Source organism: Psittacula echo (assembly GCF_963264785.1).
Source record: "Psittacula echo genome assembly, chromosome: 6".
Lineage (NCBI taxonomy): Eukaryota > Metazoa > Chordata > Aves > Psittaciformes > Psittacidae > Psittacula > Psittacula echo.
The window spans coordinates 35213894-35238972 of record NC_137743.1 but is presented as its reverse complement, the minus strand read 5'-3'; the positions used below and the strand labels follow the sequence as shown (position 1 = coordinate 35238972).

Sequence of the window (25079 nt, the reverse complement as noted above, 5' to 3'; positions counted from 1 at the left end):
CAGCCCTTTGAACAACTCAGGTCGCTGTGGAAATAGTCTTAACTTACCTGTATTAACATCTTAACTACGTACATTGTATTTAAGTAACGTCGGTTCTGTTTTGCTGCACTGCAGCGATGTGGCTTCGAGTGAACCCAGCTGCCTCCTGCAGATGCAGCATGACGACAAGCTGCAGCTCGCTCACAGATTTTTCACATCCTCAGACCCATCTTTCTCACAAGAAACCCTTAATGTTTCCATAAAATGGTATTTGCATTTTTGTTTTGTTTTTTAACTAAATAACCTCTTTGCTCTTCATTTTCTGTAAGCCCACATGTGCAGAAAAAAAAATGTGACCTTTTTGGTTTAAGATTGCTTTTATTTTAAATGGAGAAAAACAGTAGTAAGAAAGTAACTAAATTAATGTCTGCCTGAAAGAACACAGGGCAGGTATCATCCTGGGATCCAAAACATCTCCAAACATGACAGCTGATAATTTTTTAAGACATGCCTATATTGGGAGGTGCTGAGATGATTTTGGCAGTAAATACCTACACTGATACCCCCATGTGAAACAGCCTAGCTCAGAGCAACTTGCATCTCATATCTGGGTCCAGCAAGGCACATTACTTGGGTGCAAAGCAATAGGGACGCCTTTCCAATCTTGCCCTGGCGCAGCTGGAAGCAGTGGGTCTCTATGCAGCCAGCATGGGGACTGCAGCTTCGTCTCAGCTGAAAAACAGCACCTGGTCATATAGACGTGTTTTTAGATACGTAAACATGCTGGCTCTATAAAAAAGTGGAAATTCCAGTGTCAAAAGCACAGACAGAATGTATACTGTCAAAAACCAAGTCCATGTAGGCTTTTAGTGAGATGAAGCTCTTTACTCTCTGCAAAATGTTTTCCTAGGGCTAGACTAGGACCTGGTGTAGCAGAAGTGTCCCTGCCCGAGACAGGGAAGTTGGAAACAAATGGTCTTTCAGGTCCCTTCCAACCCAAACCATTCTATGATTTTATGACTGAATAGCCAGGGTGAAATCTTGGCCCCGATGACCTCAGCAGGACAAAGAGCTCATCTCTGGTGTCACAGGTGGCTCTGCTGACCCTGGCTGGGAATGAGAGGCTGCAGCTGAGCCTCACTTTCTCACCTTGCCTGTGAGTTGCCTTCTTTCTAAGCTACACCAGTCTGCAACTGCATTGCCTCCATACCCACCCTAACCCGTCTTCTACAGTTGGTCCGGACTCTAGGAATCAACCACAATCATACTCAGGTTGTTGCTGAAGATGATTCTCCCGTCCTTTTTGCTGCTGCACTCTGGCTGGCAGAGAGCCTCCTGCAGCTGCCGTCGCAGAGCTGGGGGGGCCGTGCCCAGGAAGTTTTTTGTCCCCGTCAGGAAATCCATCATGCAGCCTCCAACCGGGTCCCCATCGATAAAGCACTCGGTGATATCCCAGCCTGATGGAAATTCATAAATGTGGTATTCAGTACCAAGTCTCTTCAGAATATCTGCGATGCCGTTGGAGGTGATGTAGTGGCCACTGTCCGTGGAAGGCAAGCAGTGTCTGTACTTCTTCCATAAGCTGGCCCATCCACTACTGTCTGACAGAACAGGAGGAAAGGTTACTTTTGCAAAGCCAAAGCAGCTAAACATCAGCTAATGCAACTACTAAATGAGTCTGAAATGCTCCCTTGCTGCTGACCCAGACCTTGCCAGAAGCAGAAGAGCTTTCCCCTTACTGGGATCCACTTATAAATATCCATGCCCAGAGAGAGGTAAACCTGTAATATCCCCACTTCTCCTTCCGAAACTCTCTCATTTAAAGAAAACTCATGGGAGATGGCCTCAGGCACTGGATTTGCCTAGAAGGGTTACACACAGAGGTACCAGTGCATTGATTCTACACATGCACACTACCTAGTAAATACCCTTTGCTAGAATACTGTAGATGTTTTTTATACATCAAACCTCAATTTTAAGTGCATATCAAAGAATGCATACCTGAAAAAGACAGTCCCAGCTGGCAAGGGAAACAGCCTACCAGCAACATGAGAGGTAATATTAATGGCAAACATGGGGAAGAAGCCTACCCCCAAAGACAGGTCCTTTGAGAGCTCAGGTAATGTTTTTACAGTGATGATTTCACCATGAAGGTTTGACCCTCATTCATGAATAGACACACTTCTCTCTAGCCAGTAATTTCACAGTAGGAGGTCTCTTTTAGTTATGGAGCTATTTATCTATTTAATAAGCATGGAAACAATACCACAAAGGGGTCCCATCAGATATTAGGGTCCAAGAGGCTAAGCCCAAAATTACATGCTCCCTATGAAATACAGCGCTGGTTTTATTTAATTACTAGAAGAATAAGAGCTACTGAAATCCTGAGAAGCAAAAAATAAAGCTGCCTCTTACCTGATAAAATTATGATCAGGAGTTTACCACGATGGTCAAGGCAGCTGTGGAAAAACTTGATAGTACTGGGAATATCCTCCACACGGTACAGCATCTAGAAGTGACAGAGTTATACACAGCCATTATTCCTCCTTCACAGTGCAATGGCCCTTCAAAGGCTTAAACACTTTCTCTATAGAGTTGGTTTTAGCTACCTCACAGTTGCTTCCCAGCCTGTCCTGACTTAGCATGCACACTTAAGGATGCCTTACAGGACTGAGCATCACCAGCTCTCCACTGGCACCAACAGCCTGGGCGGCAAACCCAGGGACCTTCTGCTCAGCTTGGGCCGCCAGCCAGGTGCTGACCTGCCCACAGAGGGGAGTCTCCTGGTTTGTGTGAGTGGTCCTTATCAGCAGGGACTTTTCTCAGACATGCCTGGGACATGGGTAGGATGGGTCTCTTCCAGATATTGAGGAATTTGCACTAAGACAAAGCAGGGCTCATCTCAAAGGCTGCCATCGGGACTTGTAACTTGACCCATCCATCAAACCCCTGAAACACTTTCTGGCTGTGAAATCAGCTTTTATGAAATGAAAACAGGATGTGATGAAAGAAAAATGAAACAAAAGCCACTAAAGCAAAAGAATAACAGGTTTTTTACAAAATATTATTTTGCACGTACAACAGCAGTGTCATCAGTATCAGAGACACAGCAGCATCATTTCTGACCCAAAACCTGACACAGGTGGTCTTTCACTGAACTTTCTCTTCAGTGCTATCCAAACTACTCTGTTAAGGCAAAACAATCAAGGTCTTTTGCAGCAGCAAAGCATGATTGTTGGTTTCTGTGTGACAGCCTGAGACTTATCCTGTTTTATTATCTACCATACACAGTTAAACCAGTACAAACCAGAGACCAAAACCAGGGTGGATAGGGAATGAGGTTTGATGTTAGTGTAGCTGCTGCAGAAGTTATGACTCCATGGGAGAGCTCAGTGAGACCAGTGCTCAGCTCTGGTCCCCCTAACTTCATGCATACAGCAGAAATTAAGGGAGTGGCTAAAGCTAGCACTCCTATATTAAAACAATACTGCATTACCTGGATCATATGGATGAAGTTGAATTTCTTATGTGCACCTTTCTCTTTCACTTGTTGTTCATACTCTGAGGAAGTGAGCTGGTGCCAACTAAAAGAGACATTTTCCAGGTCTGGAGTTTGATTCACCAACTCTGTTTTAAAAAGTAGTAGAACAAGATGTTTTTCACAGAGCAGCAGAAAAACTCACCATTCAAATAGACAATTCTTGATGTACCCCAGGCAGAAGGTACAGCCTTACCTTTGTAAGCTGCCACATGTTGTGGGTTGGGCTCTACAATTTCGTTGTCAATAAGGACACCTGGCTGTGCAGCCTGCAGTATCCTGATCATTTTCAAATCCTGCTCACCTATTCAATAAACATAAAATCATGCTTCAAAAAGTGCTTAAATGTGATGAAAGGATGCAGTGTACCTGCCACCTACCTGCTGGGAAATCCCCAGGCAGAAGTGAGGCACTTTCTACCATGCAGCCTGCATAGTGGCATCGAGCCCAGTGGTAGTCTTACCATGATATTTGACTGCTTGAGGTAACATATAGTTATAGGTAAGACTAAGAACAAGGAAGAGATAAGCTACAGTGCAGAAACCTGCTAGTAGCATTACTCTGTGTCATGAGACAAACAGGTCAAAATAATCAAAGGTCAGTATTCAGAAAAAATAACCAGGAAGCATTAATTTCCAACAAAACCACAACGTTTGAATGGATGCAAGGAGCCAGTTGGCACAACTGTGTAACTTCAGCATGGCACAGGGTGGTCCATGCCTTGGGCAGTGCCACAGGGACGTGATGGCTGTTCTGGTGTGACAGCTCCCAGACTCAGGGAGCAGCATGACAAGAGGAAGGACCCATTGACATGCAGTACCCTGGATCTTCCCTCTTCAGGGATCAGCCACCTGGTCTCAGCTCTGGGCATTGACTGATCTTGGAGCTGTAAATAGAAACTCATATATTTGTGTGTAGGCACCCTGAAAATTTAGCTGTTGGTGCTTCTCTGTTGCTGTCTATGCTCTGAAAGAGCAAGCAGCATCCTGTCCCATCCTAGGAAATCTCCAGCCTCTTTTGAAGTGAGGCAGGCCACTCGTGTTTTCTCCCAGAAAGGCCACAGTACACCAAGCATACAAAGAGCATCTGGTTCTTCTGGGACTACAGAAACAAACAGCAAAGGTGACCACCTTAAGTGGACATCTGCACGAATCCCATCTGTAGCTTATGGTGAGGCCTAAAAATAGGCTGCATTTGCAAATGCCACACGCAGAGGTCTTGATATGAAATACTGCATCTTCCCTAGCTGACTTACAAGCTATGAGAAAAGTCTTCATCTTTAACAGGTGTTGCAGTAAATAGAATTCAAGGAGGGAAATAGAAGCCATGCCAGCACTACAGGGACATCCAAGGAAGGACGAGCCTTTTGAAATTGGAGAAAAATAACCAAGACCGCTGAGGAATGCAGTGGCAGCAGTGCAGGGCTGGCCAAAAGTACAAGGAAAGGGGCTGTGGCTGCATATGTTGAAGGTGGGTGCATGGACAAATAGTTGATAGGATGGAAGATCCCTATAGGAAGGAGCTGATTCATTTTAGGCAGTCCTAAATGCCAGTTAGTATGTGCCTGGGATGGGGAGCACCAGCAATTAGAGGTGCTGACTTGGGCTCCTTGCAGGCTCAGGGCAGGCAGGGGGTAAAGCATCACTACCCCATTCCCTGGAGCGACTGCTGGTGGCAAATAGGTGTATCACAGCAAATGCGTGTCATAAAAGTTGCTTGGGTGGGGTTTTTTTACTCCATCTCTGTAAAATACCCTAATGCAGTCTTCGCAAGAGCAGTGAATAGTGTCCTCATCTGGGGTATCTGCAAAAACTAGCAGTAAAATACAGTGGTTCAGAGCAGGAATTTCTCTGTGCCAGATTGCTGTGCCTGCAATTCTTCAGTACTAATCACAGTGAGGGTGAAGCACGAGTGAAACCCCTCTGCAAAGAGCAGCCCATGTATCACTAACTGGGAGGTTACAGCCCAGAGAGTTAAACCAGCCATGGGTAAACATAAGGTGAATGAGAAAATGTGATCTGGAGCTGACAACAGTATTTTAGGATGTAGAGTCAGTCCCTAATCCCCATCATCAACTAAATTAATTCTGGGGGCTCTGTGAAATCAGAGTCCAAGCCTGAAAAGGTCAGGGATCAGATATAACCTTTTGCTCAATGCCATCCCAGCTTACTCCCTGCCTGGCCAAAGAAGTTCAGATCTTGCAGCTGTGGGCAAGCTGAGGGGGTGCAACTCTGTACCACATCATCTGTGAGGGGCAGGAAACCCAGGAAATTTTAAAGGTTTTACTTTTCTATTAAAACACCTTCTGAAAAGGAAATAAAGAAAAATTAGGACTGTGCAAAAAGTTCATTTTCCGCTTGTGTTTTCCTGGAGTCAGAATTTCGGGTTTATATTACTTTATGAAAATAGAGTGCAATTGAGAACTGAGTGATTTCTTCCTGCTCGCTTTCTCATATGCTCCAAAATATTCCCAGCTGGGGAAAATAGTTCAATGCTATATTTCTCTCACTCAGGAAAACAAGGAAAAAAAAAAAAAAGTGAGAAAAATACTTTCATTTGAAAGTATTAGCACTTAACATTCATCTGAAAATACTATTTAAAGCAAAAGCAAACTCTGACAAATCAAACTGCCACTTCTTACTTCTTATTTATCCCCAGTTTCCCTAGGAGCAAAGTTGGATGTTTCATCACTTTTCTTATTTTAAACACAAATTCATTTAAAACAGCTTCAAAGTTATTTTCCAAAACATGGGTTCCTCTCTGGGGGGAAATACCATTTGCAGTTAAACCTTATTTATCACTGGATATAAACAAAGTAGTAACAAAAATACACATCTTGAAAAAGCTGAAGCAGCCCCATGCTAATGGTGGTTTGCACCACCTGGAGCAGAGCATTGCCCAGCTTTGGCCTCTGGGATCCCTAAAAGCAAAGCAGAAAGAGAGATCCTTTCAGATGGGATAGTCTAAGATAGGACTTAGGGTGGAACAAACCAACTCAGATCTCTCTAATTCTCTCTGACAGGGTCTGGAGATGCTGTCATACCTAACCCAGTTCTTGCTTTGAGGCGTACAAAGTCAGGTGAGAGTCATCAAGAGGAACAGACTAAGCCGAAATCATCCCACTCATCTCACTTCTCAAAACGATTTGAGAAGCAGTGTTTCAGAAGGGAGATGTGAAAGGGAGGGAGGGGAGGATTTCTCTCGTCCTGGTTCCACGCCCCATATTGCCATTCTCTGCCTCAATGAGAAGCACTGTTATTAAAGCCTGATTTGCTCAGAATTTTGGCATCACGTTCTGCAACCCACAGGGACTCCCCAGCCCCTGTCATCAGGAGTGCTGCTAAGCTCCTTACCTGTGCCACTTCCAACGCCCAGAACATTTATAGTTGATTTTCCATCGCTGAGACTGAAATTATAAATACATATTACTTAACCACAATAATATCTCAGATGTGACATTTGCCTGGAAGTTTTCCTGTTTTGTCACATGAATTGGGCTAGAAATTCAAGCATCACTTTGGAAAGCAGCTATAACCAGCTGCGTGGTGGGAGCCAGCCCCATATTAGCAAGCTCACATATCAAAGTACAGTAGGCAAAAAGGACTTAGTGTTTCTCATCCTTTGCCAGAAAGTTTCCTTCACGCAGTGGCTGGCACCATGCAAAAATGCCTCAGGGAATCCCATGGTGAGGAGTTCCCTTTGGGGGTAGCCGTGCTGTGCTTTGCTGGGATGGGCACTGCTGGGGATGCAGGGACAAGGCAAGCTGAAGCGAAACCTATGCACCTTGAGGAGAGAAGTTTGATTTTCCAATATTGGCCACAAATACCTAGAGAAAGTAAAAGATGAGGCTATCCAGGTGACTGGAAATTCTATCTTTTCAAAAACAATCTTGATTTGAAATTGGGAGGGAAAGTCGGAATCTTCAATACTTTTTATCTTAGAAATATTACTTTTGAAAAGGCAAAAAACCCTCCAATCACGTGGTTCATAGCAGAATATATAATTACAGCCTGGCTTGAGGATGAGTAGCCCGGGCCAGAGGCTCCTTACTGCTCTGACATGCTTTATGGCCTTGTACTGCTTTCAGGCATGGACTGTGCAGGGTGATTGAGTTTCCCATACACAATCTCAGGAGACTCCACAGCAATGACTCAGCAAGAGGAGAACAAGTAGTAAGGAGGGTGTGAGTTAGTCAAGAGCTTAGCCTAACTAGGGCCAAGACGCTTTGACATAATCATCATTATAGGAAGCTGCAGTGTTTTACATCATTTAAAATTCACATAAATAATTCAATTAAATTTCCCAATGCAAATTATTTTTTATTATTATTTTAATGCTTACTTTTTATATATATCTGATATGGAGAATAAAAATTTGACTGCCTGAATTTTTTTCTCAATGGAGTTTCTGTAACAGCCAAAAATTACCCAACTTGAAAAGGTTTTCATGTGGTTTGTATCTAGGCTGTTTAAAAACTATCTGCAGATATCCAGTCTTAATATATTACATCAATACTTCACAAACTGATTATCATTTGGTACTTAAGCAATGCAAATTGACTTAGGATAGAAATAAGGAGGTCTTAGGGGATTGAGAAAACCAAGAATTAGTCACTAGAAGGGAATTAGAGATGTATTTCAGTTTGGGCTGATGTGTGATGAAGTCCCAAATGCAGGGAGAGAGCACAAGAGATCTTTCTTTTGAAAGAAACAAACAAAAACCTCAAAACCCTTAATCCTTGGAAAATCTGCTAATGAAAAAGGATGGACATGAAAATTAGGTCTTGATTCTTTCCTTAAGATAAGCTGAGAGGCAATGCAGTGTATTAGTTGCAATGGCATGTATTCTGGAGTCATTAAACAGAATATCCTTGTTCTGGTTTCAGCTGGGATAATTTTCTTCCTAGTAGCTTGTGCAGTGCTTAGTTTTGGATTTAGTCTGAGAACAATGCTGATAACACACCAATGTTTCAATTGTTACCCTGATCAAGGACTTCTCAGTCTTTGAGACTTTTGCCAGTGAGGAGGGGCACAAGAAGCCGAGAGGAAACAGAGACAGGACACCTGACCCAAACTAGCCAAAAGGGTATTCCATACCACAGTGTGTCATGCCCAGTGTACAAACTGGGGGGAGTTTGCCTGGAGGGACTGATAGTTGCTTGGATTAGGCAGAGTATCAGTCAGTAGGTGATAAGTAATTGTATTGTCCATCACTTGGGTTTTGGGGAAATTTTATTTCTCTCTCTTTTTGTTGTTTCCCTTTTCATTACATTATTGCTATTGTTATTATTATTACAATTATTAATGTTGTTGTTGCTGTTGTTATCATAATAATATTTTACTTAATTTCAATTATTAAATTATTCTTATCTCAACCCACAGGTTTTACCTTTTTCTGATTCTCATCCCCATCCTACTGGGACAGGGAGGGGGGTGAGCAAGCAGCTGCATAGTACTTAGTTGCTGACTGGGCTTAAACCATTTCAATCCTAAAGACCGCAATTAAGGGACTTAAAAATTAATAGCATTAAAAGTTCATTCCTGCTCCAGAAAGTCCTTAAACATGTTTTCTGATCCTTGAATGCAGGTTGCCCTTCCAGGATAACATATGCCTTTCCCACCTCGGTGGAAGTGCTTTCTTACCCAGCCATGATGTTGGGCAATTCTTTCTTGTTGAATTCATCCATGCACTGGTGCTCTGTTGAATGATCCAAAAATGACTTGAAGGCCTCTACATACTCCTCAGCTGTGAGACTTCTCATGGAAGGGATCACATATAGCTCTTGAGAAACAAATACAAATTGTGTGTTAGTGGTTTCAAGGCAAGTAAAGGATCAAAGCACTTACCTTGTGGAAGAAACCCAACACAGAAGTCAGAGATTTGGGAATATGGTCCAGAGGACACATGGGCTAGGAGCCGTTCATGCAGATGGGCTAATGTTAACACTTTCCAACCTGTTCACAGTCAGGTTTTGAAAATTATCCTTAGATGTCCTTTTCCATCAGCGTATTTGTTAAGTGCTTTATTACTGCAAGTCAGCCTGAGGAAAACGTCTCAAAAATGCTTAGCCAGATATGGGGTACTCGGTTTACAGAAAGGGAGGTAACTGGAGAGTTTTTCTGAAAGAATCAAGGCAAGAAGGTGAAGGGAATTGCCTAACGGAGGGGCCATCACTCACACATATGCTGGATGGTGTAACTGAAATCACCAGCTGTTGGCACACTTGCTATTAAGGATGAGACAACACAAAACCTGCCACCTGCAGCTGAAGCAAATATAGTCAACACCGAACACCTCATTTCTGAATCTTGCCAGCATGGGACTGCAATGCAGTACCAGAGAGGTGAATTTCTGACTAGGAACTGCTGGTTGTGGGCAGGAGGAACACCAGCAGCAAAAGCATCTCGTATGAATATGCTCGTGCTTAAACATGCGTGACTGAGAACAAGAGATCTAGCTCTGAACACCCAGGTTGCAAGCAATTACTGCAAAGACTCACTTTATCACTGTCTCATTCGAAGGACAGCCCTGCTGTAACCAACTGCTTGGGTCTGAGGAGCAACAGTAAAACTGAGGCTCACAAGAAGATTCCATGAGCTGAGTACTCGCCCTGGGGTCTATCTCAGAGGGCTGCAGTAGGAAGACAGTCATAGTGCCAGCCTCAGCATGTGAGATCAGCATAGGAAAGGTAGCGTTCAACAGGAAAAAAATCAGCTTTTCCTCCTAAATGAAATGAGAATGAAGGACAGGACTCAGTAGAACATCTTCATCCTCATTTTTGACTTTTGAGGAACTGCTTTGTAATCATCAGGTTTTAGTTGTATTAGTAAGAAAACTGCGTATGTCTCATACGGAACTGTGCTGTTTCCAAATCACATGTCATTGGCAGCTGTGTTTCTGGTAGGCATGTATGCAGACCCTACGTGTGTCCAGCCCTATTGGAGGTAAATATACCAACATCTATCCTCAACACTTTGGCATACACCCTGAAACCTGAAATCACCTGAATTGCAGTCAGTTTAGCATCCTGGGCTTGTGTTGTTTTGTTTTGTTTTTTAATCGATCTCTAACTACAGAAGAACTCAAACATGTTTGCAGTGATAGCGAGCTGAGTGGGCATTTTACTTTAATCTCTTTATTTTTTTCTTTTTCTCCCAAATACCTGAGTTATCGTGTGGAGCTGTCAGAATCTCTGCTTCAAAGTTCATGCTGGGGAACCTATTCCTGTAAGGAAAGTATAGCACTTCAGTTATTTGAAGAACCTGCATGGTTTTTTGAAGCTGCATTGAAAACTAAAGAAAGTCAAAATTTCTCAGTTAGCTGATCACCCATAAGTATCAGCAACAGACTGGCCACCTGCACCAGCACTTGTCTGAGATGTGCTGTGGAAGATTTTCCTACCTCTGAAGAATCATTAACCAGTCAATACAGTGGATATTACATACACACTCTGTGAAACCTTTAATCATGAACGGAGTAGAAGAAATAGCAGTGAAATTAGGAAAAGGCTATAGTGAGCTTCAGCATCTGAAGTGCTAAAAGATCTTTTCATAGATCTTTTTGCTGTGACTTTTTTTTTCTTAACTTAGGATTTTGCTGTCTGCAAATACTACCTTGGTAACTTGTAGAAGGTACAGGACTCAAGGGGCAAAAGGCCATTTGACAATAAATGTTTTCATTCAGTCACATGCTTTCATTCTTAGTTTAGGGGTTTTTTGTGAAGATTGCCAGCAATGAAGTCACATCTTCATTTTCCTTTGACAGTGTGCCTCATCTACAAAACAGGGATGAGGTGCCACTAACAAAAGGAAGGGATGAAATTAAATTGGAGCAAGGTCCCCAATTCTGCAAAGAAAGTGTTGGGGTGAGGTTATCTATGCAAGGGGAATAGTCATCTTCTGGGTAATCACATTTCAAAATCAAGATGCACGGCAAGACTTAGAGGTGATATTCCTGTACAACCTCAGTTTAGATACGTTTCTGCTCCCAAAGCTTTGCTGTTAGAAAATGCTTCATGATAAGCAGTCTGCAACAGCAGTAAGCATCCCCTGACTCCCCTCTGTCAGGGAAAAAAATCCTGCATGAACAAGAAATGATCCAAGAGGCAGAAAAGAAAGATGGGAGTCTTGTAGTGGAGCTCTGAGATACAAATATGTAATGATTGTGCTAGCAAGTAGCAAGGAAGTGGTCACATGTGCAAATAACACACTGCTTTGGTTGATGAAGGAAACAAAACACTAAGATGTCCCAGAAGTCTTGGAGATGCCGGGGTGCTGCTGGAGTCCTACAACACCAGTTGTTTTCATCTGAGTTCACTGCCAAAGTTGTGTACTTGGCTCCCACAAGGTACGTCAAAGGTCTCGATTCCACCACCTTGACCTCACCTCTCCCCAGAAAAGACCTCACAGAAGTTCAGCAGTTGAAAGGCTGAGGTCAGCCCACCTCCATGAGCTCCAGCTTGGCTGCAGGCCAGTCCCCCACCATCTCCACTCAACTCTCTGACCTTTTCTATCTTTGCCTATCAAAACAGAGGACTATTCTGTACTCTCAGCTGGCTGAACCAAGCAAGATGGTTTTCAGAATAAATCTACTACTAAAATGCTGAAGGGCAATGTGCCTTCCCCTGTGCAGAGAGGAACTACTCTTGGGGTCCCGGAATACAAACTCCACTTCTGACCGGTCAAATGTTTCCAGCCATCCCATGAGACCTGCCAGGTGACCTGGACAGACTGCAGCACAAGTATCCACCAGGATGGATGATGCCAAGGTAACTTCCACCGAGACACTTGCCATTTCTCCCCAGGCAGGGTTTCTAAGATTAACACTTGTTGCTGGGAAGGCGAAACAGGCTTAATTATTGCTAGGAACAAATGGACTTCCTCTAAAATCTGGCTTAAAATCTAGCTGCCCATCCCAGGACCCCAATACACAACAGCAAGACTGAAGCAGTGACTGACAGGGAGCAGGATACTCATGGGCAGATGGTCCTGACATGGTTCCTTGCTAAGTCAGAGCTCAACGTTAGCAAGGTTAAACCTCTTTCCCTCCCTGAACTGAGCAGGTTTCATTACTGAGTGTAGGTGCAGGGCACAGAGGGAATTCACAGTGTCACTTTAAATGACACAGCACCTTTAAGTTGAAAAAGTCATTATATTCAAGACGTTTCTAGCGACACAAGTTGCAAGAACTTCTTCATAACTCACCATTACACCTAAATTTAGGCTGCTAAGGGACTAAAGGTCTCCTCACAAAGGCTGGATTAGACCCCATCCCTCCCAGGACACATGGGCACATCTGCTGTTACTCCCATCTTGCACACATCTATCTGTGACACAGGGACAGCAGGAGCTGGCTCTGACACCCAGCTGGATGGTGGCAAAACTTGCACCCTCGCTCCCTTCCAAAATCCACATACCTCTTCATCTCTGGGACGGGGTCCATGGTGTGGCACGTGCCGCGCTGGGACACGGCGGCTGGGCAGGGGCTGGGGGCTAGCCAGGTACCTGGTCCCTATGTTAGCATGTCCACCTGCTGCCCCGCTCCGTGCCGGCCATTCAACCCACCACGATGGAGGTGGTGACCCTGGCGTGAGTCCGCAGCTTTGCCTGCACCTGTTGGGACAGGCAGTGTCACTGGAGAGGGAAGGAGAAACCTGAGCTCTGTGAGGCAGGAGCAAGGGGCCGGGGCGGGCAGTGCACAAGGCCTGACGTCTGTGGGGCTGTCCTCATTGCACAGCAGCTGCGCTGTTTTCAACGGGAGGGAAACAAAAGGAACAGATTGAGACTTCTAAACTTGAGTGGAAGTGGCTGAGCAGTTCAGCCAGTGCCGGGAGACCTGGGGGCCATTTCCATCCATGTTTTAACTTGCTTTGAACCCTGCTGCTCCTTCATCTTCACTGCCCTGTGCAGGAGGAGACGATCTCCTGCATTCTTGCCACGCTGCTGCCTGAGGGATGGACATGTTGGGGATGCGCTGGGAGATACCTGCTTTCTCCAGACAGGAGAGGCTCACTGGCTGCCCAGACACCTGAACAAGTGATCTTTCCATCTCTGATTCAGGGAAATATGGGGCATAATGGAAGTGCCAGTGGGCACTGCAGCCCTGTGGGCAGCCTGGAACCCCCCTGTTCCTGCCCCACGAAGGGGATGGGGGAGATGGGGAGCCAGGGTGAAGGGCAGCAAGCCCAGCCTGCTCCCACTCTGCTTGCTGAGCCACAGGGATTAAAAACAAGGAAACATTTTTAGGGGATGGATGTCACCCAAGGTGGGATGGCACAACAGTAGATTCAGTTGTGACTATTGCAAATACAGAAAACCCTGTGTGCTCCCTGCACCTGGATTTGGCCTTTTCTTCTACAGCACCCACAAGACTGGTGCCTCTTTTGACTAAAATCTAATAACACAAGTGTAAAAAAGGATTTAGAGACTTTATATTTTCAAGTGAGGTCCAGTGGTGGGAAGCGCAGCATTAGGATCCTCTCCACTCCCATTCCCTGAAGGCAACAGGCAGAACAGATTTAGCAAACCCTCCTACCTTCCTGAGATCCCTCCCCCAAAATACCACCTGCCTCATATGGCTCAGGGAGGCTAGGTGTCATGTTCTGAGGTAGGGATGCTTCACCACAGTCACCTGTTTTGATTCATACTAGATTTGGTTTCCAATTAGATTTAAATTATCTACACCTTGAGGCAGGTCCGCAGCAGCAAGCAAAGCTAGAAATGGCCACATCATTGCTCCTAACTAAAATATTCAAATCAAAGGTGAGGAAAGATCAGAACACCTTCTAAAAAGAAGGTGAAAGATCAGAACACCGTGTAAAATGTAGGTTTGACTCCTGGTCCTGCTTGACCACCCAGCCAGTGATTTTACATCTGCTGTTTCAGTCCCTAAATATTTCCACCAGAGATGCCAGACATCAGCCATGCAGTGGTGGATGGCACCTGGCATTTCTCAGCAGAGCCCCACACGCTGCAGCCACAACTGCCTCATGTCCCCCAGCCACCTCCACCTTGTTCCAGCTAAGCCACACTGCCCAGCCAGGCCCAGGAATCTGTCCACCCCCCCATGCCATCACCAGGGATGGGTACCCCGCAGGTTCCAGCAGGAAGCCGTACCTCCCGGGAGCAACAGGAGCTGTAGAGAGCCCTCCAGCATCCAGGAGCTTGGAAACCTCCTTGTACATCCACTGGGGGCTGATACGCCCCCCTGGTCTCCCTGTGTCCCCTCCTCCCCGCGGCTCCAGCAGCCCACTTAGGCGCATGCCACAACTGAGCCGGCATTAGCCTACAACAACAGCCTTTGTTCCCTGTTGCTGGAAACAACAGGACATTGTGGGCAGCTGCCTGAGCTGGCAGGAATTGGTGGCAGGGTGGCTTTGGAGGATATACCCTTCAAACGCTGTGCTTTGGTTGTTCTGGCAAGCTCGTGACTAAATCCTCTCTAAACTGAGTTTTTCGTGCAAATTGAAAAAGCTGGGGATTTTGATTAGGGAGATGATGGTTAAAGCTGGAGCCAGCCTGCAGTGCGAGATCAGACAAAACAACAGTGTTTTTTCCCGCACACTGTGGCTGTGGAAGTCAGTTTTGGGCTGATCCTGTAGAAGTAGGTCATTCACTTTTCCCAGGGTGAGCCTGCCCAAGGCCGATGTCATCCATGGTGCTGAGCCCCCTCGGTGCTACACCTCCATCAGCCCACCATGACAAATATCAGACCTGTGCCTTCAGGCAGAAAGCCTGGGCATTTGGAAATCAAATTTCAATGAATTTATCATCTAAATATTGGTCAAGTGTCAGGCTGATGAGTGTCAGGAAGGTCCTTGGCATTTTTATGGCATTCTTTGTGGCACTGCTAGTTTATTGTTTGAGATTCTCCCAGCTCCACTTAGAACACCTGATTAAGGCCCGTGCAATGTAACTTTGATTTTCCTGAGAGCAGAGCTCTTTTCTTCTGCAGCAGTGTTTCTTTTTATAATTACAGTGGTTTCATCAGCTAGAGAATTTCAATTTCCTGGACACATTTTCTAAGGTATAGCCAGCAGTTTCTGTACTGTCCTAAGTGAAACATTTGATGCAAACGTGTTATTTACATTAGGCAGGTTCTGGTAGAGAGGAAGGTAGCCAGAAATTTGGAGTACCCATTTTCTTGACAGTTAAAGACAAGATTTGCCATTAAAGGAAGAGCTTTTGTTTTGCATTAATCCTATTAAATATTTAACAGCTCCTGGGCAGCAGTAGGTCTTGGAGCTCAAAAACAGTATTTGTTTTTAAATGTGCATACAGGGTTTTTTTCCCATAGGAAAAAGAACAGGACTTCTGATAAATACTGAAAAGGATGACATCGGAAAAGCAGAACCTGTCCGTCCTGGGGACACAGCATTCACTGCTGCTGAGCCCAGCCACTTCAGCCACATTTCAGTTCAACCTCACAAAATAACAAAGCATCTAGGTCTGGAGATCAATCATATTTTTTTTTAACACAGCCCTTCCTGCCTCTTTATTGAAGCCTGGCCACTGGTGCAGTTCTTCAAGAGCCTTCAAAAACACCCTTTTCAAACTATTTGACTGCAGGTCATATCTTATGTAGCTGTAATTACAGAGCTAAGGCAAGGGCAGATGGAGAATCCAACGTGACCGCCTTCAGAAAAGGCTTTGATTCAAGGTGAAGACCAGCTTTTCCTCTACAGACCATACAGTGTTTAAAAAAAATGATCTCTGGGAGCAAAGCCAGGAGCAGAGGCATGTGCCCTTCAGCCCTCGGGGAGCTCGTGGGTCTGCAGCCAGGAAAATACACTCAGAATTTAAATCTCCGTGGCTGTACCTGTGCTGCTGCTGCTGACATGTGCTGGGAGCACAGCACTGGCAGGATTAAACACATCCAACAGGTACAGTGCTCCAAAACCAGGGCACCCACAAACCCTGTTGTATGGAAACGTGGGGAATTGTCAGCCAAAGAGGGTTTGTCCTGGGCTCAAAGTCAGCAGTAAAAACAGTAAGGCCATAAAGACTGGTCCCAAGAAAGATTTTCTGGTTCAAGAGGACAGACTAAGAGGGACAGGAGTTTTTGTTGAGAAACAAGGCTGTGATGCGTGACCCTTAGAGGGCTGCTGGGGAGGGGTACATCCAGAGGAGCTCGGCACCACCGGAACTTTGCCTTACGTTAAGGTTTCTCAGCTGCGCTGGTGTGCTAAGTTGGTGCTCCTCTGCCTCATTGGGGCTCATCAACTAGCTTGTAACTGGGAGCAAGTAAGTCTGCAGGTTCAGGAGTTGTAGCTGAGCAGTTTGGATCACAGAATGTTGCAAGATGATGCAAATTTCTGGCAGACCCAGAGACCCATGGGTGCTGAGCTCCCATAAAGGCCATAAAGAGCTCGGAGAGCAGCTAACACAAAAGTACTAGTGAATTATTATTACTGATTACATTTCAATTACACCTTAAATGAAAGATCAGAACTGAAATTCTGTTTACTTACCTCCTCTTAAAGCAAGGCTGAGACCAGCCATCACAGCAGACGTGACATGGCACTGCCTCCAAAGGGAAGAGGCCTGTACTCTCTGAGCAGCCAAGGTACCCCAGGAAAACCAGTCTACCAGGCAAAAATCTGTTACAAACCTGGAATACTTCTTTTTATGCCGTCAGTGGAATGAGATGATGAGTCACCCTTTTCTCGGTAAATAGCAAACAGTGGAAGAGATGGTATGAGTCCAGTGGGGGATGCTCACCTTACACAGAAGCTTTGGCCGATTTGTGAATCTTTCTGGTTTGTCCTGCTCTTAAAAAGAATGTCCTTAGCTAAATTAACATTTTGTTGAAAGTTGGGTTAATGTTTCTCTTACAGTCACGGTAAGTTCTGCCATCTGTCAAACCCTGGTATTTATGCCAGGCAGCAAACGTGCTCGTTGGTCCCTTTGGAGCCCAGCAGCTTTCTGCTGCCACAGTAGTTTTGGCCACAAAGTGATCAGACATGAAGAAAAACCTTGAAAGCCTGAAAACTTACTGAGGAATATTTATAAAAAATTGAATTCAAAGAAATACATGAAATTGAGGAGCTTTGACTCAGCCCAGCACTTCTGACGCAAGTCTAGCAATGTGCTTGTCTATCTTTTAACAGATTGCATTAGCACGTAGAGGAGAAAATGCCCAAAAGAAAGGGACCACGGGTTTATTTTAGCAAAAGCCACTAGGTGGGGATGCAAGGACACTTTTTTGCTCTTTCTCTCGAATCCCCATTTAGTTGTGCTTGAGCTGGCCTTTCCGGCTGCTGTCTTTGCTTTTTCTTTTTAGGAGCTGACAGAGGTCATTTGGAAACTTACCACTCGCTGACTTTTCATCCTGTACGAGTCAGGCCTTAGGCAACACTTACGATGTGATTACTGCTTGCCAAGTATTATACTCTGCATTAAGACTCAGCAGAGGAAAGACTGAAGGATTTGGCTTTCAGTTTGTGGATTAGTCTTCTTTTATAGGCTGTGGAAAGGAAAAGTACTTTATATTGAACACTGTGAGGAAAAAAGGGTATTCAGCAAACTGGTAATCTCTGAAAATGGCCATACTTTGGAACAGTTACTGTGGAAAAAAGCCAGCAGATTTTCTTTGGGCTCAATAGTCAAGTCTCTGGGCAATTATTTTTTCTCTTCCTTTGAAGTCCATATTTCTCCTATGAATAAGATAGATAGATAGAACCAGAAAGATTGGTTTGGCAGAGGTGTAGGCAGGATCAGTCCTGCTCTCCAGGGCAGAAGCACTCTGTAGATGCAGATATACCATGAGCACATATGGGGTGCTGGAATCTATGCTGTGAATAAGCAATGCTACAGGGGTAAGGAGTGAGAAGGGCTCCAGCTACACAGCAGTCTTCAGCTCTGACCTCCATTCACTTTGGGTTTCTGCAGTGGGCACCCACTCTTACTATTTCATCCTAAGTGTCAGGATACTTAACGTTCTTACTAATTCCCAGTTTCCGAGCCAGGTGAATGTGAAAAAAACTCTCCTAGCACATTTTTAATGGTAAAATTTGAGCTTCTGCGCTGTGGTGGGGTCTCCAAAATTCACTCCAGGGTTCAAAACACAGAGATGCTTTGAAAAAAATGAATTAATTTAAAAGCAATTTCATGAAAGCTTTCAGTGTTTGGCAGAGAGAGTTGAGAAGGTGTCATGGTGTCTTGAGGAGTCTGAGAAAAAAGGCTCTGGTAAACACCCTGAAAGCAAAATAATCTTATATCATAATCATGAATTCAGAAAGCTGGGAGAATCATTTAAACACTGAAGTGATGAAATGTCTTTCCTACTCAACATGCTTAAAGCATGGAGCTAATGCTGCAAATTCATAGCAATCCATGTTTTATGGACTGAGAGGCAGAGGCGAGGCAACTGTTTTGTGTTTTAAATTGCATCTCCATTAATTGCTAAAACTTGACTGTTATGTTTCATTAAAAATGAACAGAATACAATTGCTTTTCCTGGGTGAGAAGGTGGAAGGGTTGCAGAGACAAGGGCTGAAGGGGCATGGGGCTGGCAGTGGTGGCTGTTTGCCTGTGCTCTGGCTGTCAGACACTGCCAGCAGCTGCCTTGAGCCCATCCTTCCAAGTGCTGCCTGCGCTTCCTGTCAAGGTGTTCAAGCAGGTTCTGCAGACTCTATTTTTATTCTGTTATTTCTTTCCCCCACTGCTTAGTAGTCTCCTCATGATGACAACAAAATGTCTGTTTTCCAGGAAACCATTTGAGCTTTATGGATTATCTATGGTAGGCACTTGCAGACCTCCATAAAGTACGTTGACATGCTCTCTGGTGTATTACTAACTCGAGTGAAAAATTGATCAAACCTGATAGAGTTACAAGGCCCTGAGCCCCTTTACAATCTGCTGCTGTGCTGCTCGGCTCTGACAGAGGCAGCAGAGCCAAACTCTTGCCTGGAAAATACACCTTCTTCCTGCCCTTGGCTTTGCAACGTGGCAATAGCTCTGCATCCAAAGTGGATGATGTGCAGGATATGCCCCCACAATTGCTATTGGTCCTCCTTGGGCCAAGCTCCCCCTGGCATCTGTGGCTATACCTGAAATGCAACAGGGAGCGCCTGCAGGGTCCTGCCTTGCCACAAGCCTGGGACACCAGCTGCGAAATGCTCAGGGCTGTCATATCCTCACCCTGATGAGGGTATGGCCTCAGGTACCTCCTGCACCCTTGCATCCCCCCCTCCTATCTGCTCCAGCAGCAGCTCTTAGGAGAGACTGCTTAAATTACAGGGATATTTCACAAACTCATTAAATGAGGGCCTAAGCTTGCTGGAAAAGATGGGATGCCGTGCAGTAGAAGAGCTGCTGGTAAACTGCAAGACCTTAGCAAAGTCTTTTTTCTTTTCCTTCCTGCCTCCCAACAGCTCTTCTTTTTGCTCACGGAGACTACCAGTTCCTAAGAGCAAAGTCTAAGGTATTTGTGCTTTATTTCATCCCAAGAACAACTAGCTTTTGGGAAGGCAGGTGGGTGTCGCGTGTGTAGAGTCTCCCCAAGCATCCTCTAGTACCTCAGTCCTACAGAAATGCCTCTTGCTTCTGTTTATTATTTACAGTTTGATTTTTGCTGGAATCCCAAATGAAAACTGAATAGCAAATCCAATACCTGATTCAAAGTGTTTCCAAATGAGAGGTCAGGTGGGGTATGAAGATAATTAACAAGGGATCAGAAGTGGATAACTGAGGAGCTAAGGCACTTGCTTTCAGTCCTAAAAATGCAACCAGAGCCAACATGCTCTTCGCCACATGTTAAGCTGTGCCCACTTTTGAATGAAACAGCAAACCGTGCTTACCATCAAATTCAGTTCAATAAAGCTGATCAATAAACACAAACAGATGAGTATACTGACAGGGGAAGTACCACTGTCGTGGAGTGACATCATGTCATCACTCACACAGGTCTCTGTGCTGCCTTTGAACCATGCACTGCCAATGGGGAAAGGACAGTGAGGGAAATGCTCAGCTTCTCAGTTCTTTGGAGTCATAATACAGCTTATAGCCTCCAACTATGTTAACTTAAATATGGTTTTGAAACTATTTCCCTGATGGCCCCTGTTGCCTCCTTCTGTCATTGCTGTCTTATGTGACTACTAAATCTCATTTTCTTCCCCCAAACCAGATTTCAACTACTTACCCCAGAAAGGGTCAGATTGCTGAGCTGGGAGGTGACCAATGGCAGGTGTGAGAAGTGACAAAAAGACCAGCACCAAACATCTCAGTAAACTGTGCCAAGACCATAATGGCTTCAAAAATCCCAGGGAAGAAAACCAAATGAAGCAGCTCCAATGCAACCCAGCCATCTCCTCTCTCTGAACTTAGCTGTGTTCTATGCCATTGGGCGCATCTTTGTACAGCCCATGTCCATGCTGCAGATCTTGTGTTCGCCCCCTTGTAGTGGTCCTCTGCTTTAAAATGCATGTCCCTGGTCACTTCCATTCACATAGTGCCTAAGGAGTGCATCTTAAATATAAATAACATTGCAGAGGCTGCTGCAGGTACCGCCTGCAGCTTAATGCTCTTTGAAGAGCAGCTTGGTTAACTCTGGCACATTCCCTCCAGCAGGATTTAACATGATTCCTGAGCTTTTAGCAGACCTAACCCAGGAACTATGGATTTTATCTTTTTTTTCTTTCCTCTCCTTAAATACTACATATGTGAGTGAGCTTTCCTAAAGCAGTGAAGATGTTTTTCATCTCAATTACTAGTATCAGCTATAGCATGAAAATTAAAATTCAGTATTTGTTACCAACACTTTAAATACTCACTGTTATCAAGTTGTCACTAGGCCTTTAATTATTTTTCAGTTTATACCTAATTTCCCACACTATGATTGCTTTAGTAGTGTTAAAGTTGATCTGCAACTGTAATAGAAAATGTCCAAGTCCTTTATGATGCTGGGGATTGGAAATGACAATGTTAATAAAATTCACACATCACCCGTGCCACAAGCCGTCATCAACATAGTGCTCATCTGCAGTTGGCATGCTATTTAATTATGCTCTTTTGGTACCAATAAACACTTAATAATATATTCAAAATGAATAAACAGGATATAACACTGACTGTGATTCTGCATCTACTTAAAGATGGGGCTCAGGACCATAAAATCTCACTGCCAAAGCCTCTCTGCAGTAGACTCTGTATTTTGGACAATGCCGTCACGCTGGAAAGTTGTTTATGATGTACAGGGTACATGCATCCAAGATATTGGCAGTATTCTGGAGATGTGCCTCACAGGTGATTAACACCAATTACGCAGGTAGTTACCATTGTTTACAGAGATCATTTGTTTTAACACACCAAGCAATTCTGACTCAGAAAAACATTATGCAAAGAAGGAAGCAGTGGCTACAATGACACAGCTGGTGCAGAAACTCTCACAAACCTCACTTGACACAGCAAAAAAAGCAATTTGCCAAGTTTCTTGTCAAGTACAGAGCAGCAAAATGGTGGGATTATTATACCTGCTGCAGATCCCTGTCACTGGAGGAGCCTCTGAGGAACTCTTCCTACTGCTGTGCACTTAATAACCCTGGATCTCTGAGGGAAGATATGAAACAGCTATTTTCTCCTCTTTTCCCCTAAAAGGCCATTACCAGCCAGGACACAATTTGACTCTGATGTGCAGGCAATGTCTGATGGACACCTGAGGCAGCTCACCTGATGGCTAAATTTCACTTAGCACCTATGCCTGGGTCTTCTTTGCCTCCAGCCAGGCCCAGGGCTCTCAGCTAATGCACATGTCTGGGAGGACCATGGGCATCCCCAGGCTGGTGCACAGAGGTCCCACCAATGTTGTACAAGTCAAGTATTCTGGAGACAAGCTGGGTTGAGGTTTTCATACTGTTCACGCTAACAACAGACTGATGTAGAGGAAAAACAGGTTTAGCATAAGACCTGCCCAAAATGCTTGCAGTGTCACCAGCTGGGAGTGAGGAGGGAGAGCTAGCACTGAATGGAGCACCAAGTGTGAGACATGCTGGGAATGAAGCTGGGCTGGAAAGGCAGACCTTTTGGTCTCTCCAAACCAAAAGGTTTTGGAGAGAGCTGTACATAGGGATAGGTCCCTGCAATCAGCCTTGGGAGAGGAGGGGACTGACCCTGCTCGCTAATCAATGTGCCGAGGTGGAAGACCAAACAGGAACAGAAGAGGCACCTAAAGCATGCCCTGCTGTTATTCCAGGTTTTACCCAGTAGCAAAAGCAACCAGCAGCACCTCATGAGGGCACTGAGGTGGCATCATCATTTTTTTTTACATGCAACCTTAAAGTCCTTTGGCATATCTCATTATTTTCTGTCTTGGAAGATTGTTTGCAATTACTTAGAAAACCCTCCAAGTCTTGAGGCACATCCCAGCTGCACTGCAGAGCTACAGGGCTCTCCCCTGACATCCTGGCCTCACTGCTTCCAAGTATTAGGACTTGGAAATTTCATCTCATGCATTTCTTTGCAACAGGAAAATTAGCTCTTTCTCCCTGATGTACATAAACCTAGGCCATAAACCTGACAAACAGCAAAATAAGGAAATTGTCTCTGATCCTGCCCCGTTTTACACTGTGTTTGAGTACCCTGAACCTAAAACACAGGGGGAAACCTCAAGCAGGTCAGCATCTTCAGACTAGGGTCTCCCAGTCACCACCATAATTTGCTCTTTCAGCTAGTGTATAAGTGTGTAAGTGCATAAGTGTATAGGCTTACAGGTGCCTGCCTGCTGCATGCTGGCTGTGGCTCAAATACACTCTGTGGCATGATTTTCTTTCTTACTGTCTAATAACACTTCTTGACCAGAATTAGTTAGCAGATGTACGAAATAACCTCTCTAACCACCACCTCCATTTCTAGCCTGGAGCACCTTCTGCAAACAGATTTTACATGTCTGAGAATTAAATTCAAGTTAAATCATAAGAGCTGATCTTCCAGAGATGGGGAAGCAAGGGTTGCTAACATACTACCCATGTGCTCAAGATCGTTGCATATTTTATACTCTTGCTCTCGGGTAATTGACTTAATGCCACACACAGCTGGGAGCATATCTGCATCCCCAAAAGGACCACAGCACTCCAAAGACGTGCTTTTTCACCTGCCAATCTAACAGCTTGACTCACAACTGGCTCCCTCCAAAAATACATTACACAGATGTTGATGATTAGAGCCTGAACCAGAACTAACTTTTCAGAAAATTGTACTTATTGTAGGACAAATTGTGTCTGCTATAGCAGAAGCCAGCATAATTGCTCAGGGGAGCACGGGGCTTATCCAGCAGTTAATTCATTATTTGTACCTGCTCAGAGCCAGGATAGAAACAGCAGGCAAGGCGTCAGCAAACAAGGTACAAACTCCAGTATCTCAGGATCAATTTATCCAGATATATTGCCATCACAGCAAGGTTGCAAAACATTGCTACAAGTGCTTACGAGTGGGTAAATAAGAGATGGGAGCTGTTTTACTACTGTCCTCAAGTTTGGTGATAAGCTATACAGACTTGAAACAATTAATACTGCATTTTGGCCTTTGCCATGTCTTCATATGCATCCCAAATTCAGAGTCTAAAAGGGAAACACATCTCAAATTGGGAGGGTAGATTCTACCTTCACAATGCTGCCAGGATAATGCAACCTTGTATCTGCTGGCGGCAGCTGTAGCTGATTTTGCCATGTGTCAAGCTTGACGCTTTAGAAAGAAACTGCAACTTGAAAAAGGTGTTAACAACCAGCAGCACCAGTAGTGCTGCAGATGCTGAGCTCTGCCATCTTTCTAGTAACACGTCATACCAGGGCTGCTTTTGCTGCATGCCCCTGAGGATACCCCTCTAAAATACACTTCCCCAAGCGACAGAGGCTTCTCCAAAGCTGCCTGGAGTGACCTCGTATCGGCCCCCTTCTCCACCGCCCGTTTGGGCATTGCGCCTGTGCATGCAAGCCCAAGAAGGCAGCTCTCACCCTTGCCCCGGCAGTGATTTTCCCTCTGCAGAGTGGTGTCCCGTGTCCATGCAACAAGACAGGCCGTGGTGCCAGGGCTTAACTTCTCCAAGGGTCTTTGGAAGACCTGGGAAGCCAATTTAAAATAAAAATCAAGCCATTTATCAGAGCACACAAACAAGCTCAGGCGCACAGGCACTGTGTGAAGTCCAGCCTGGCCTTGAGGCAAAGCAAAGCTGCTCCTCACTGCAACATCACCTCTAACAGCCTTGACAAATTGGAATAGGAAGTGTCTCTATTGAGTGTGGATATTTCTGCACCATTTTTTTTGTACTCCTGACCAGTGCAGGGAATCACCATGAATCTTCATTTGCTTTGCTGCATTCATACTGGGCTTGTGGTAGCATATTTCTTCGTAATACTAAACATACACTATTTTGGCTAACGTTCACTTAGACCTTAATACATTAGCTGTATCAGATCTATTATTGCTTAATAATTTTATAGAGTTTAATTATTTACTAATGCAGAACATAAGAATACTGCCAATTCTTTCATGCCCATAATATAAAATGCAGAATTGCCAGGCGAGCAAGGTGTTGGACAGTGAAGACCAAGATGACGTGGTTGGGGCAGTCA

At 44.7% G+C, this 25079-nt stretch overlaps 1 protein-coding gene across 1 annotated transcript; it reads right to left on the bottom strand.

Annotated features, from left to right (window-relative positions):
* Positions 1-1224: 1224 nt before the first annotated feature.
* Positions 1225-12958, bottom strand: LOC308223085 (carnosine N-methyltransferase 2; the record flags this gene model as incomplete). Its single annotated transcript, XM_080621727.1, has 8 exons — positions 1225-1580; positions 2395-2488; positions 3476-3606; positions 3714-3821; positions 6871-6923; positions 9160-9298; positions 10680-10741; positions 12933-12958. The coding sequence occupies 8 exons, from the start codon at positions 12956-12958 to the stop codon at positions 1225-1227; spliced, it is 969 nt and encodes a 322-aa protein (XP_080477853.1).
* Between the last annotated feature and the right edge of the window lie 12121 nt (positions 12959-25079).